This window comes from Ahaetulla prasina, chromosome 10 (assembly GCF_028640845.1).
Source record: "Ahaetulla prasina isolate Xishuangbanna chromosome 10, ASM2864084v1, whole genome shotgun sequence".
Classification (NCBI taxonomy): Eukaryota; Metazoa; Chordata; class Lepidosauria; order Squamata; family Colubridae; genus Ahaetulla; species Ahaetulla prasina.
Window position 1 is genome coordinate 13483020 of NC_080548.1, and position 14398 is coordinate 13497417.

General features: G+C 43.7%; 1 protein-coding gene across 2 annotated transcripts in view; it reads left to right on the forward strand.

Moving 5' to 3' along the window:
• The window catches only part of LDLRAP1 (low density lipoprotein receptor adaptor protein 1), a 106575-nt gene that overhangs the window by 55061 nt on the left and 37116 nt on the right, over window positions 1-14398 (forward strand). For both annotated transcript variants that reach the window (XM_058195438.1, XM_058195437.1), the window contains exon 4: window positions 10628-10742. In XM_058195438.1, the coding sequence (XP_058051421.1) occupies window positions 10628-10742 (115 nt within the window). The remainder of the gene's footprint in view (window positions 1-10627; window positions 10743-14398) is intronic.

Here is a 14398-nt window from a genome sequence, read left to right on the forward strand (position 1 = left end):
TGAGTTGTCTGTGGCGAATTGTCATAGACCATGGACTGTATGTTACCTTCGCCCTGCTTTGAAGTTGCCTGCATTTCTTCTCTCGGGTGTTTGACATTCCTTTTTTGGGAGGATGTCCTTTATTGCTCTTCCATCAGTTCCTCTTACCATATATGCATCAAGGGATTTGCAGAGCTGCAGACAGGAGCTTCAAAATGAGTGATCTCCAAGTGAGCCAGAGCCCAGATCCTCCTGTTGGATGCGCCCGCCTTCCAAGTTGCCTTAGAAACTAAATGCATACTAAAGCAGTGTCATCTAAACATTGGCAGGCGATAAATCTCTCCCTCCCACATCGTGGTGAACTGTTGCCTCCCTTCTCTTCTTCTGAGAAAGGTTATCGGATTGCTAAGGCTGCTTTGTCCGATTAAAAAAAAAAGCAATTCAGAAGATACACTGACTTACATTAAAGTTTGTTGTGGCTGTTCCAGAGAAATGAGTGCTGAATGCTGCTTAGTCATGTCCTTCAGGTAGAGCCTAATTCTAGGCTTGGTTAGGGTTAGGGTTAGGGTCTGGTCTGAGCATGGTGTTGTGACCCAGGCCCAAGTAGGTAGTAGGAAACTCAGTCAGTGAAAAAACAAACAAACTTTATTTGAACAGCTGAGAATTACTTCATTCCCAGCGTAGTTAAACTAAATTAAAGCAAATTTCTCCCAACACAAATTCCTCAGTCCTATCGCAAACTTTGGTCCAATTAGGCAAACTGCCAAAGGCCTTTCTTGGCAAATGTTCAGAAGTCACAGATACAAAAATAAATGCAAGACATAGATGAAGAAGACGAAGCTACCAATGTTGTTTTCCAGCAAAGCCCAAATGCCGTTGCTGGTCTGTTTTAAGGCTTATGGGCAGGGGGCAATCATTTCTTGGCCTTACTCCCAAATTGTCCTCTTTGCTTGAGCTGCTCTTGCCTTCTGGCAGCTCTTTATTTATTTATTTATTATTAATGAGCTCTTCTCATGCGTGCATTAAGAACAAGCTCCTCCTGTTTCTCTGCCTCACTACTATCAGTCTCTGGAGGCTCTGGAATCCGCACCTCACTCCCTGATGGCCCTGGCCTCACCTCAGCCATTCCACTCCATTGCCAGCTCCGCAGGCTGCTGGCAGACCACAACACATGGGTGGGCCATGCTCTTAAGGCCAGACTGCTTTCCTAAGCACCTGGAGCCCATTTCTTAGGCAACCTTCTGGAGAACTTCTGGCGATCTTCTCCTATTCTGAACCTAGACCAAAGGTTCACATGTGACTTGGGTGATGGTGAGAGTCATGGTGACAGTCAGTGGATCTAAGACAAAGAAATGGGATCACAAAAATCCTTCCTGGAATGGAAAGGCTTAGAATGAATCCCAGAAGTAGGGATTTTCTGTTGCTTCAGAAGCCTGCAAGCATTCCTCTCATTTTTAGCTCTGGAATGGGGTAGAACCAGGGATGGGATGCTGGGGGTTCATAGGGGTTCGGGAGAACCTCTAGCTAAGATTCTGTGCAGTTCAGAGAACTCCCAAATCCCACTCCTGGCTGGCCCCGCCCACCCTGGCGCACCCTTTCCAGGAGTCCCCACACGGCCCGTTTTGGATGCAGGTAAGTGCAGGGCACCCATGTGACCAACCCAATTGTATGTCCTTGTGTGCAGTGGCCATAAAGCAAGTCAATTGAAGTCTGGAACTGGCTTGTAAGTACCTCTTGAAGGGGTCCATTGTAATTATGAACAGTAAGCAATGGGTCATGAGAAATCAGCTCCAATTAGGATATTGGTTATCACTTACAAAGTCCTTGATGGTTCAGGTCTTCGTTATCTTCAGGACCACCTGACCATGGTAATCGTTATCTCCATTCTGTACAGACCAGAAGGCAATTAGAGAATTCCCTCCCCAGAAAAAAGCAAAGGGGAGGGAACCAAGGAAAACGCTTCTCAGAGGCTGTCCCCTTTCTTAGGCCATCCAGAAAATGAGAATAGAACAGGATCAGAGAGTTGGAAGGGACCTTGGAGGTCTTCTAGTCCAACCCCCTGCCCAGGCAGGAAACCCTATATCATTTCAGACAAATGATGGTCCAATTTCTTCTTAAAAACTTCCAGTGGTGGAGCCTTCACAACTTCTGGAGGCAAGTCATTCCGCTGATTAATTGTTCTAACTGTCTGAAAATTTCTCCTTAGTTCTAGGTTGCTCCTCTCCTTGATTAGTTTCCATCCATTGCTTCTTGTGCACCTGCCCTCAGGTGCTTTGGAGAATGTTTCTTCTCATGCCCTACAGGTGCTTTCCCAAAAGGCAACTGGACTTTCTTGGGTTTTTTTTTCTTGCAAACATTTCACTTCTCATGCAAGAAGCTTCTTCAGTTCTTCAGAACTTCTTCAGAACTGAAGAAGCTTCTTGGATGAGAAGCAAAACGTTTTCAAGGGAAAAAAAACCAAGAAAGTCTGATTGTCTTTCAGAAAAGCACCTTTGGGACAACCATGACTCGAATGATTGAGAATCTCCATAGATGTTTCTCCTCCCATGTCTTTTTAGAAAGCTGTCAAACCCAGATTTTTTTTCCTTCAGAAATAGGGCCTTTAGGATAGGACAGGGGTCTGCAAACTTGGCTCTTTTAAGACTTGTGGACTTCAACTCTGGGAGTTGAAGTCCATAAGCCTTAAAAGAACCAAGTTTGCAGACTCCTGGAATAGAAGATGCAACTTAGTTAGAAACAGCCAACCCAGGAAGCAAATAGTTGTTTAGTTCAGAGATAATATGTGATTCTTTCCTTTTTGTCAAACAACTTAGAGCAGTGATGGCTGACCTTTTTGCCGTCACGTGCCAAAAGCGGGGGGTCATGTGCGTGCATGCCCATACCCATAATTCAATGCGCACCACCCCCGCACATGCATGCATGACCCCCCCGCATGACCTCCACTTTTGGCACGCGATAGCACTATGGCCGTGGTAGGTCCATTTTTTTGTCCTCCAGAGGCTTTCTTGGAGCCTGGGGAGGGCAAAAATGGCCTTCCCCCACCCGGAGGTCCTCCGGAGGCCAGAAACGGCACGTTTCCAGACTTCCAGTTGGCCTGGAAGGCTCAAAAATCAGCTGGCCAGCGTGTGCATGCACGCTGGAGCTGAGCTAGGGCAGCGCTCGCATGCCCACAGATATGGGTTGCCATAGGTTTGCCATCACGGATCTAGAGTCTTAAGGAGGCACATTTGAAGAATTGTAGAAATAAGTAACACTGACATTTCATGGGAAACAACACTGACCATTTTAGAGGATCCCTCCCTGTCTATTTAATCATTTTCCCCATCTGGCACATAAAAATTAGAATTTGGCATGATTAAAAGAATCCTCCCTGTAAGACATCGTGGGAGGATCACACACCTCTGCAGTGGAAAAACCCTTTATAAAAGAACCAAGTTTGCAGACTCCTGGAATAGAAGATGCAACTTAGTTAGAAACAGCCAACCCAGGAAGCAAATTGTTATTTAGTTCAGAGATAATATGTGATTCTTTCCTTTTTGTCAAACAACCTAGAAAAGTGATTGCTGACCTTTTTGCCGTCACGTGCCAAAAGCGGGGGGTCATGCGCGTGTGTGCCCATACCCATAATTCAATGCGCACAACCCCCGCACATGCATGCATGACCCCCCCCCCGCATGACCTCCACTTTTGGCACGCGATGGCACTATGGCCGTGGTAGGCCCATTTTTTGTCCTCCAGAGGCTTTCTTGGAGCCTGGGGAGGGCAAAAATGGCCTCCCCCCACCCGGAGGTCCTCCGGAGACCGGAAACGGCACGTTTCCAGACTTCCAGTTGGCCTGGAAGGCTCAAAAATCAGCTGGCCGGCGTGTGCATGCATGCTGGAGCTGAGCTAGGGCAACGCTCACATGCCCACAGATATGGGTTGCCATAGGTTTGCCATCACGGATCTAGAGTCTTAAGGAGACACATTTGAAGAATTGTAGAAATAAGTAACACTGACATTTCATGAAAACAACACTGACCATTTTAGAGGATCCCTCCCTGTCTATTTAATCATTTTCCCCATCTGGCACATAAAAATTAGAATTTGGCATGATTAAAAGAATCCTCCCTGTAAGACTTCGTGGGAGGATCACACACCTCTGCAGTGGAAAAACCCTTTATAAAAGAGCAAGATTTGCCAGCGTTGCTGGAGCTTAAAACAATGGCCGTTTCTCTTTTTATTCGGCCCCTCATTTCAAGAATGAAAAACAATGCTCCTTAGAAAGCAGCAGTTTGAGGAAGATGAATAGCTGCTTGTTTTCCCTTATTCCCCCAATGTTATAAGATCTCCCACTAGAAAATTCTATCGCTCTGTCCGCTTTGATCTAATAAACTTTATGAATCTGTAGCTGAGCTTTCATTTTTCTCATCGGTAAAGCAAACTTTTACCGTGGAGCCTCTTATTAAATATTGAAGTCAACAACTACCCAGCTTCCGCTTAAGCTTCTAGTCCTTTTGGTTTTAAATATTAACATGAAAAAAAGGGCCAGGGAGAGACGTTAGAAACCAAATTAAAAATGATAGTTGTGAGTTTCACAGTCTTGATAGTTTCTTTCCTCCAGGTCTGACATCTTAAAAACCATTTGAAAGGGTCTCATTCAGGGGCGAAATGTAAAATTTGTTACTACCGGTTCTGTGGGCGTGGCCAACTTTTTTTTTTTAACTTTTAAAAGCATTTTTTCCTATAACCTTTGGCTGAAGAGGTTGTAGAAAAAATGCTTTTAAAGGGTTCTGACGATCCCAGCTGAGCCGCGCAATCATCAAGGCTTTTTTTTACACTTTTAAAAGCATTTTTTTGGCCGAAGAAAAAATGCTTTTAAAAGTAAAAAAAAACACCCTCTGATGATCGCATGGCTCAGCTAGGCATGCGGGGGGGGGAGGGGCAGGGATTTTTTCTACCGGTTCTCTGAACCACCCGCTGTCATCGCTACCGAATCAGGCGATCCGGTCCGAACTGGGAGCATTTCACCCCTAGGCTCATTGGCTCAAAGTGCAGAGAAACCTTCCTGTCTTGTGTTTTGTGTACATACCGTTTTGCAAAAAGCAACAACTCTTCAGTTAATGGTATTATTAAATGCCTATTTTTTTTCTTTTTCCTTTGTCCCATCGACACCGGGGGATCTAAGGGATTAAAAGATAGAACTGACACATTCAATGTGTTTGGCCCATCTAAGAATTCTTAGTGTGTCCCATATATGCCATGTGGGACTCTTGGGGTACATAGTTAGTACTTGTTTATTGATTAATTGTCTGGATTTTTATTTTGCCTTTATTATTTTATAAGTAACTCAATGCAGTAAACATACCTAATACTCCTTCCTCTTCCTCTTCCCCCCCACAATAGTAACCCTGTGAGGTGAATTGGGCTGAGAGTGATTGTCCCAGAGTCCCTCAGCCAGTTTTTTTTTTTGCCTAAAACAGGATTACAACTCACAATCTCCTGGTGACTGGCCCAAAGTCACCCAGTCAGCTTTCATGCTAAGGTGGGACTAGAACTCACCATCTCCTGGTATCTAGATTAGCACCTTAATCACTACCCCAAACTGGCTCTCTGTCCAGTAGTGGGTTTCACTTACCTCCGCTACCGGTTCAGAACTGTGAATGCACACACGTGCGCACTTGCTTCACTCGTACATGGTGCTTGTGTGCATGTGCAGAGTGTTCATGATGACGTCCGGGCAGGTGGGTGGAGCCTCCAGTTTTCCCAAACTGGGGTGAACCGGTAAAAACCCACCACTGTCTCTGTCATTGTTGCTGGGTAGTGGCCCTCAGTTTGGCGGTACAAGTGAGGTTCTATTAGCACTGCACCAACCATCACTCCATGAGGGTGCTAAGGAAAAACTCATGCACTGTAATGGAATATAGTAAAGAGATGAATCCTCAGATGGGTGGTGATGCATTCCAGAGGAGGAAGAGACAGCTCAGTCCAGATATTTTGTGTGAGAGAAAGAGGGTGAAGACAGTCCCTCCCTAATAGTTCACAGAGTATATGTTTGAGGTAAATATAGTAGAGTGCTTAATCTGGCAAGATTCTGTCTATTGGTTTGGCAACAATAATGAAATCAGCTTGGAAGAATCGCCACTGTGTCTTTCTTGGTTCTTTGGACTCAAGAATACATTTGATGCTGTTTCACGACGACGGATTGTATCATCACTTGTGGTCACTGTTTCATCAACTTTATTTTGTGGTTTGTGTTTGTGCATTCTTGTACTTTATCTTTTATTATAACTACTGAAGAATTTAACAAAAATAAAAATGATACAATGGTGACAATACTTTAACAAAGCATAATTTCAAATGGAATTTAAGAAAAAGAAACAAAAAAGAATCATATGGTCATAATGTACAACTAGCTCAGTCTTTTAACATAATAGAAACACTGTGCTCTCTCTTCCCATTATTACAATGTAAAGACACTGCAGAAAATCAACCAAGAACACATCTTCTCTTTGACATCTGGAGTTGTCTTTCCACATCTATAGAATAATTCTCTCAGAATCTCAAATTCTGTATTGGGGGGTATAATTCAACATCATGTTTGCCTCTAAAACCAGGGGTGGGCTTCTGGGGGTTCACAGGGGTTCAGGAGAACCTCTAGCTAAGATTCTGTGCAGTTTGGAGAACCCCCAAATCCCACTCCCACCCCACCCTGACCTTCCTAGGAGTCCCCATGCGGCCCATTTTGGTTGCAGGTAAGTGCAGGGTCTACGTGGAGGCTCAGGGAGAGCAAAAAACAGGCCTACCGGAAGTTCAGGAAGGCTGGAAACAGGCCCAGAGGGCCTCTGGGGCCTGGGGAGGCCGTTTTTGCCCTCCCGGAGGCTCAACGGAAGCCTCCGGAGCCCGGTGAGGGCAAAAATGCTCCCCCCGCCGTGGTACAGGAGGCTGACTAGGCCACGCCCACCATGGCCACGCCCACCCAGCAACCGGGCAGAGAACCCCTTGCTAGAATTTTTGAAGCCCACCCCTGCCAGCATGTATCTATGATGGTTGCTGCATCCTAGGGTAATGATGTGATCACCGTTTGTTAACTTCCCTGATGGCTTCTGAGAAGCAAAAACAATGGGAGAAGCCAGATTTGCTTAACGACCTCATGATTCACTTAACAGCTACAGCAGTTCGCCTAATAACCGTGGTAAAAAAGTGTCTGTGGAGATTCTCAGTCAACTAGGTCAGGGGTCTCCAACCTTGGTCCCTTTAAGACTTGTGGACTTCAACTCCCAGAGTCCCTCAGCCAGCTCTGCTGGCTGAGGGACTCTGGGAGTTGAAGTCCACAAGTCTTAAAGGGACCAAGGTTGGAGACCCCTGAACTAGGTTATGGTTGTCCCAAAGGTGCTTTTTTAAAATGCAAAACTGGATTTCCTTTGTCTTTCCTTGAAGATGGTTGGCTTTTCATGGATGGATGAGAAACAAAACATCTTCAAGGAAAAACAAAGTCCAGGTGCCTTTTAAAAAGGCACCTTTGGGGACCTGGCAAACAGATAAGAAAACCAGCCGCGACTCACTTAGTAACTGCCTTATCAAGGTAAATTCAGGTCAAAATTGTGGTTGTAAGTTGAGGACTGCACAAAATCAAGGTCCAGTTCCAAGTTTCCTTCTCAGCCTTGCTTCTACCTCTGGATTGTACAGTTGCTTCTCCTTAATGGCTTTCGGATATCTTTTGATACTTTTCTTGAGGTCAGCTCTACTTCCTGATCAATAGACTAGAATTTTAATCTTAAATTTAATTTAATGGGGTTTTATCATTTTAATTGTAATTTTAAATTTTGGCCTATTTAAATAAGTTTTTAATTAGTGTTTTATCTTGTATTATATTTGTATTTTTATCGAGGTGTAAACCGCCCTGAGTCCTTCAGGAGATAGGGCGGTATAAAAATTTGATTAAATAAATAAATAAAATAAATAAATAAATAAATAGGAACTTGTAGTATTGGTTGGCTGATTTTTGAGCCAATGGGCAGGCCAGGCCAGGTCAAATCCAAATTTTTTTACTACCCATTCTGTGGGCGTGGCTCGGTGGGCGTGGCAGGGGAAGGACACTGTAAAATCCTCAATCCCTCCCCACTCCTGGGGGAAGGATATTGGAAAATCCTCATTCCCACCCCACTCCAGGGGAAGGATACTGCAAAATCCCCATTCCCACCCCACTCCAGGGGAAGGATACTGCAAAATCCCCATTCCCACCCCACTCCAGGGGAAGGTTACTGCAAAATCCCCATTCTCACCACACTCCAGGGGAAGGATACTGCAAAATCCCTATTCCCTCCCTACTCTGGGGCCAGCAGAGGTGGTATTTGCCGGTTCTCCGAACTGCTCAAAATTTCCGCTACCGGTTCTTCAGAACCTGTCAGAACCTGCTGGATTTCACCCCTGGGCCAGGCTTTCTATATTTGGGCAATAGGCTGGCATTCAGACCTGGCTAGAAAGGGTCATGTTTAGACTTTTAAATGACACTTTAACAGGAAAATGGGAAAATCAATAGGCAGCCAATTGCAATGGTGTTGTAAGTATTGTATGTTTTGGCTGCTCAGCTCCCACACTTGAACAGCTGTGTTTCCAAATCATTTCAAGGCAGCTTCACGTCAAACAGGTTGCTGTGATCAAGAATGTTTGTGGCTGCCTGATTCATTCTCCTAACGAGAAGAGCAGAGCTATGATTTTAAGACAGAAATGTTTAATCTAAACACACCATCGGAGCAGCTGACAATAGGGATGGTATTGTACGTTTAAATGATCTTCTAGCGCGAGGATGAGGCACCAGTATTGCTGATTTGCCTGTGAAGCTTTAATGTCGGAATTTGGAAATGATGAAGGATTGCATGTGTGTGTGTGTTTAGCCCAAAGGATGTTGGTCATTTTGATGATCATGTTGATCATTTTGATGGTCATGTTGATCTTTGTGATCATATCTCAAGTAACTGTGTTCTCTTTGCTGATGATGTCAAACTCCTTAACACCACTGACAATACATCTTCAATTCAAAAAGACCTTGATCATCTAACCGCTTGGTCTAAAATTTGGCAACTATAAATCTCTACCAGCAAATGCTCAGTCTTACATATTGGAAGAAAGAACCCAATCACTAAGTACATGCTTGATGGACATTACCTCACAGATGACCCCCACCCTGTCAAAGACCTTGGAGTTTTTATATCTAACGATCTAAGTGCCAAAGCCCACTGCAACTATATAGCAAAAAAGGCTCTAAGAGTTGTTAACTTAATTCTACGTAGCTTCTTTTCCAAAAACACCACGCTACTGACCAGAGCATATAAAACATTTGCTAGGCCAATTCTTGATTACTGCTCGCCTGTCTGGAACCCATACCATATATCTGATATCAATACAGTTGAGCGTGTCCAAAGGTATTTTACGAGAAGAGTTCTCCACTCCTCCGTAACCAATAAAATACCTTATTCCACCAGACTTGATATCCTGGGTCTAGAAAACTTGGAACTTCGTCGCCTTCGACAGGACCTGGGTTTAGCTCATAGAATCATCCGTTGTAATGTCCTTCCTGCCAATGACTACTTCAGTTTCAACTACAATAACACAAGAGCTACCAACAGATTTAAACTTAATGTCAACCGCTCCAGTTTAGATTGCAGAAAACACGATTTCTGTAACAGAATTATCTATGCTTGGAATGCATTACCTGACTCTGTGGTCTCTTCTCATAACCCCAAAAGCTTTATTCAAAATCTATCCACTGTTGACCTCACCACATTCCTAAGAGGACTCTAAGGGGCGTGCATAAGAGCACAAACGTGCCTACCGTTCCTGTCCTATTGTTTCTTCCCCTATATATATATATATGCTTATACTACCTTGTTTCTCCTCATATATATGTTTATATATTATATAATCTTTTGTGTTATGCTTGTGTATATTGTTATGACAAAATTAAATAAATAAAAAAAATAAAATAAATAAATAAATTTTCCTCTCCTTGCTGAGTTGTTAACATCTTTGCTTTTCCCTTTCTATTTTCTTTTGCCTCTTTTCTCCTTCTCCTTGTCCTCCTCCTCCTTTTATTTCTCCTTCTCCCTTTGCTTCTCCTTCTCCTTCTCCTTCTCCTATTTCTCCTTCCTCTTCCCCTTTTTCTTCTCCTTTTCCTTTTCCTCCTTCCTTCCTTCCCTTCCCCTCTCTTCCTCCTCTCCTTCCTTCCTCCCTTCTCCTCCCTCAACCCCTTCCCTCCCTCCCTCCATCCCTTCCTTCCTCTCTGCCTTCCCTGCCTTCTCCCTGCCTTCTCCTTCCTCCTCCTCCCTTCACCTCCCCTCCCTTCCTTCTTTCCTCCCTCCTTACTTCCTTCCCTCTCTGTCTCTCCTTCCTCCTCCTCCCTTCTTCTCCTTCCCTCCCTTCCTGCCTCCTTCCTTCCTTCCTCCTTCCTTCTTTCTCCTTCTCCTCCCTCCCTCCCTTCCTTCTTTCCCTCCTCTCCCTCCCTTCCTTCCTCCTCCTCCTCCTCTCCCTCCCTCCCTCCTCCTCCCTTCTCCTTCTCTTCCTCCTCCTCCTTCCTTCCTTCCTTCCTCCTCCCTCCCTCCCTTTCCTCCTTCCCTCCCTCCCTCCCTCTCTCCCTCCCTCCCTTCCTTCTTGTTCTCAATGTTCACAGGATATCCTACTGTACAGCAGACAAAGTACACGACAAAGTGTTTGCCTACATTGCCCAAAGCCAGCACAATGAGAACCTGGAGTGTCATGCTTTCCTCTGTTCCAAGAAGAAAATGGTCAGTATTAAGTGGGAAAGTCACTGGGGTCTTCATTTATTCCATCCATATGGCTGCCCATACAGCATTTCCAGTTTTCGGTAAAAAAAAAAAAACCCACCCATTGGTTCACTTAACAGCCGAGGCATTCACTTAACAACCGCAGCAGCCAATGTATGTCCATTGTGTTTGCTTAACAACCGCCTCAAAAAAGGTCATAAAATGGGGTTCAGTCCCACAACCAACTTTCAGAACTCCATTATAGTTCTAAGTGGAGAACTACCACTTAGTGGAGGGGGTTAGCTTTTATTTGCTTTGCTTTGCGAGATCAACCCCCACATCGCACTCACAAAAGGACAAAAATCTCCCTAATAGCTATTTCTAATTTCGGTGTGGCTTTTGAATGTCCTTGAAAACTTTCCCTGCCAAAGGTGTCTTCCCTCTCCTTCTTTTATTCCCCCCCTAGACAAAAAAAATTGCCTGCTAATTTGACATTAACAGAAATATGAAGACAGGGTGCACATCTTCAGGGCATGGACTCTGTATGTCTATTTTTCCACATCTCCGGCATATAATTACTCTGTATTTTTAGCGCCTGGGCAATTCACAACATTATCTGGGTCTATTAAACTTGATTTGAATGTGACAGCTGAAATTGTAAACAGCTGTGAAGAGTTTCATACTTAATTACCATATTTAAGGAGGTTTTTTTTCTTTTTCCCCCTGATAAAAAAATACTTTGCTCCTCCACCAAAGATTTAAATGGCTCTGACAAAACCTTTTTTTCCTTTCATGTCACACTAGTACAAATTTTGTCTGTTCTTCTATACAGCCCCTTCGCTCGGGTTTGTCCAGCATGCCAGCCAGTTAACGGGTGGGAGGTTTTACAGATTGGCATCCAAGTGTCTCATCAGCATCGTACAACTGGATTTTTTTTGGCTGGTTTATAGCATCCATTAATCTATAAGAAAACAAAATGTGTGCGCAAAATTCTCTACCTATCTATTTATTTGTCATAACTTTCTCAGAGAGAGCTGCTGCCTTCGAGTGAATTATAGTTCTTGTTCAGGCATCTTGATAAGCCATAATTTTTCTGACTGCATCCAGTTTTGGTTACCATGATGTAAAAAAGCTGTTGAAACTAGAGTGCAGAAAAATAAAGATGATTAGGGGATTGGAGGCTAAAACATATAAAGAATGGTTGCTGGAACTGGGTATGCCTAGTCTGATGAAAAGAAGGACTGGGGGTGACATGATAGCAAGTGTTCCGATATCTCAGGGGTTGCCACAAAGAAGAGGGAGTCAAGCTATTCTCCAAAGCAACTGAGGGTAGAACAAGAAACAATGGGTGGAAATTCATCAAGGAGAGAAGCAATTTAGAACTAAGGAGAAATTTCCTGATAGTTAGATCAATTAACCAGTGGAAGAACTTACCTCCAGAAGTTGTGAAGGCCTCCAAGGTCTCTTCCAACTATTCTATTCTATTCTATTCTATTCTATTCTATTCTATTCTATTCCATTCCATTCCATTCCATTCCATTCCATTCCATTCCACTCCATTCCACTCCACTCTACTCTACTCTATTCTCCTTTCATTGGGTTCCTCCAATGCTGTTGGCTAAAAAAATTGTTAAAACCTGAAATGAAGAACAACCTCTGCCAGCGAAAATGGAGCTAAAGGGCAGAGGCCCAGCAGACCGGTCCTTTGCTGTATCCAGGCTGGCCCCGCAGGCCAGATTTAAGCATCCCGCGGGCCAAATGCAGCCCACACGCCTTGAGTTTGACACCCCTGTTCTAGAACCTTATTTATATGAGGCTTCAGTCATGTCCCCCTTTCCTTTCTGTTCTCTAGGCTGTACGTACTCAGTTCCTCCAATCTGTCCTGCTAACGTTTGTTCCTCAGACCTTGTGCCATTTTTGTTGCCTGTCTCTGGACTCACTCAATCTTATCTTTTATTAAGTGTGGTCTCCAGAACTGATCACGGTATTCCAAATGGACTCTTGACTGAAGCAATAGCAATAGGACTTAGACTTATATACCGCTTCATTGTACTTTACAGCCCCTCTCTAAGTGGTTCCAGAGTCAGCATGTTTCTCCCAGCAATTTGAGTCCTCATTTTACTGACCTCGGGAGGATGGAAGGCTGAGCCAACCTTGAGCCGGTGAGGATCGAACGCTTGGCAGTCAGCAGAATTAGCCTGCAGTGCTGCATTCTAACCGCTGCGCCACCACAACTCCTTGCCCTTTATAGCAAGGTTTGGACCGCTTTTCTCTGATGATGCATCCCAGAACTTCCACTCATTTAGGATGTGAGGGAACCTCAGTATTTGGAAGGATTAACTTTGAGTGTGGTATATCACCCAGAGTCACTTTCATATGAGATGGGCAGCTATATAAATATAATAACAAGGCCTGTGATCAATCAATCATTCATTCATTCAATCAATCAATCCCTCCCCAGTTACCACTAAGAGGGTTCAGCCTGTAAATCTAAACACATAGTAGTAATTTATGGTTGGTCTCCCTCCCCCGCTCTCTCTCCCTCCCTCCCTCCCTCTCTCTCTCTCTCTCTCTCTCTCTCTCACACACACACACACACACACACACACACACAAAACACACGCAGGGCATATTCCACACTTCAGTTGTGAGTTGAGGTATTAATAGAGGTGAGAAGAGAAAGAAAAAAGTGATATTCAAAAAGAACCCAGCAACTACATATTTATTTCCGAAAACGATCTCTACTAGGCCAGATAGAAGTCTAGAACGTATTTGCAGAATATTTCAGGTTTTTATCTTATTTCAGAGGAAAAATAGACTCTTTTTAACAAACCCTGTAGGCCACATGGAAGGGATTGGCTGGGAAGAATCTTTGAATGAGAAATTACACGGTAGTTCAATATGCTGGATAAGTGAGGTGGTAGAATACATGTATTTGATTTGTATTCCGAAATTTGTATTCAGTATTTTCTAGACTGACAATGGCTTATAAGAAGTTACTAAAATGCAATAAAACTTTGCACAGTGCAGAAGAATAGCATAATACAGTATACCACAAGGGCATATGAATAATAGCTAATAATAAATAACCGAATAAAGGTAATGAGCTATTATTTCCTAAAAGCCCCTGGAAGAGCTATGCTGAGTGAATCACTGCAGTTTTTAAATTAATAACAGTTATAAAGTTTGCTGGTCAGAAGGTCTTAAAATGTGATCACATGATCCCAGGACACTGCGACTCTCATAACTATGAGTCAGTTGCCACGCCTCTGAATTTTGTTCACATTACGACAAGAATGCTGCAATGGACATAAATGTGAAAATTGGCAACGTTACTTTTTGTTGTGACCCAGGCCCAAGTAGGTAGTAGTAAACTCAGTCGGTTTAAAAAACAAACAAACTTTATTAGAACAGCTGAGAATTAACTCATTCTCAGTGTAGTCCAAACTAAATCAAAGCAAATTCTTCCCAACACAATTCCTCAGTTTTATCACCAACCTTGGTCTTAGTTAGGCAAACTGCCGAAGGCCTTTCTTGGCAAAAGTTCAAAAGCAGAAGAATCCGATAAGAAACAAATGCAGCAAGACAAAGCTATCAACGTTGTTTTCCAGCAAAGAGCCCAAACGCCGTTGCTGGTCTTTTAAGCCTTATGGGAGGGACCAATCATCTCTTGGCCC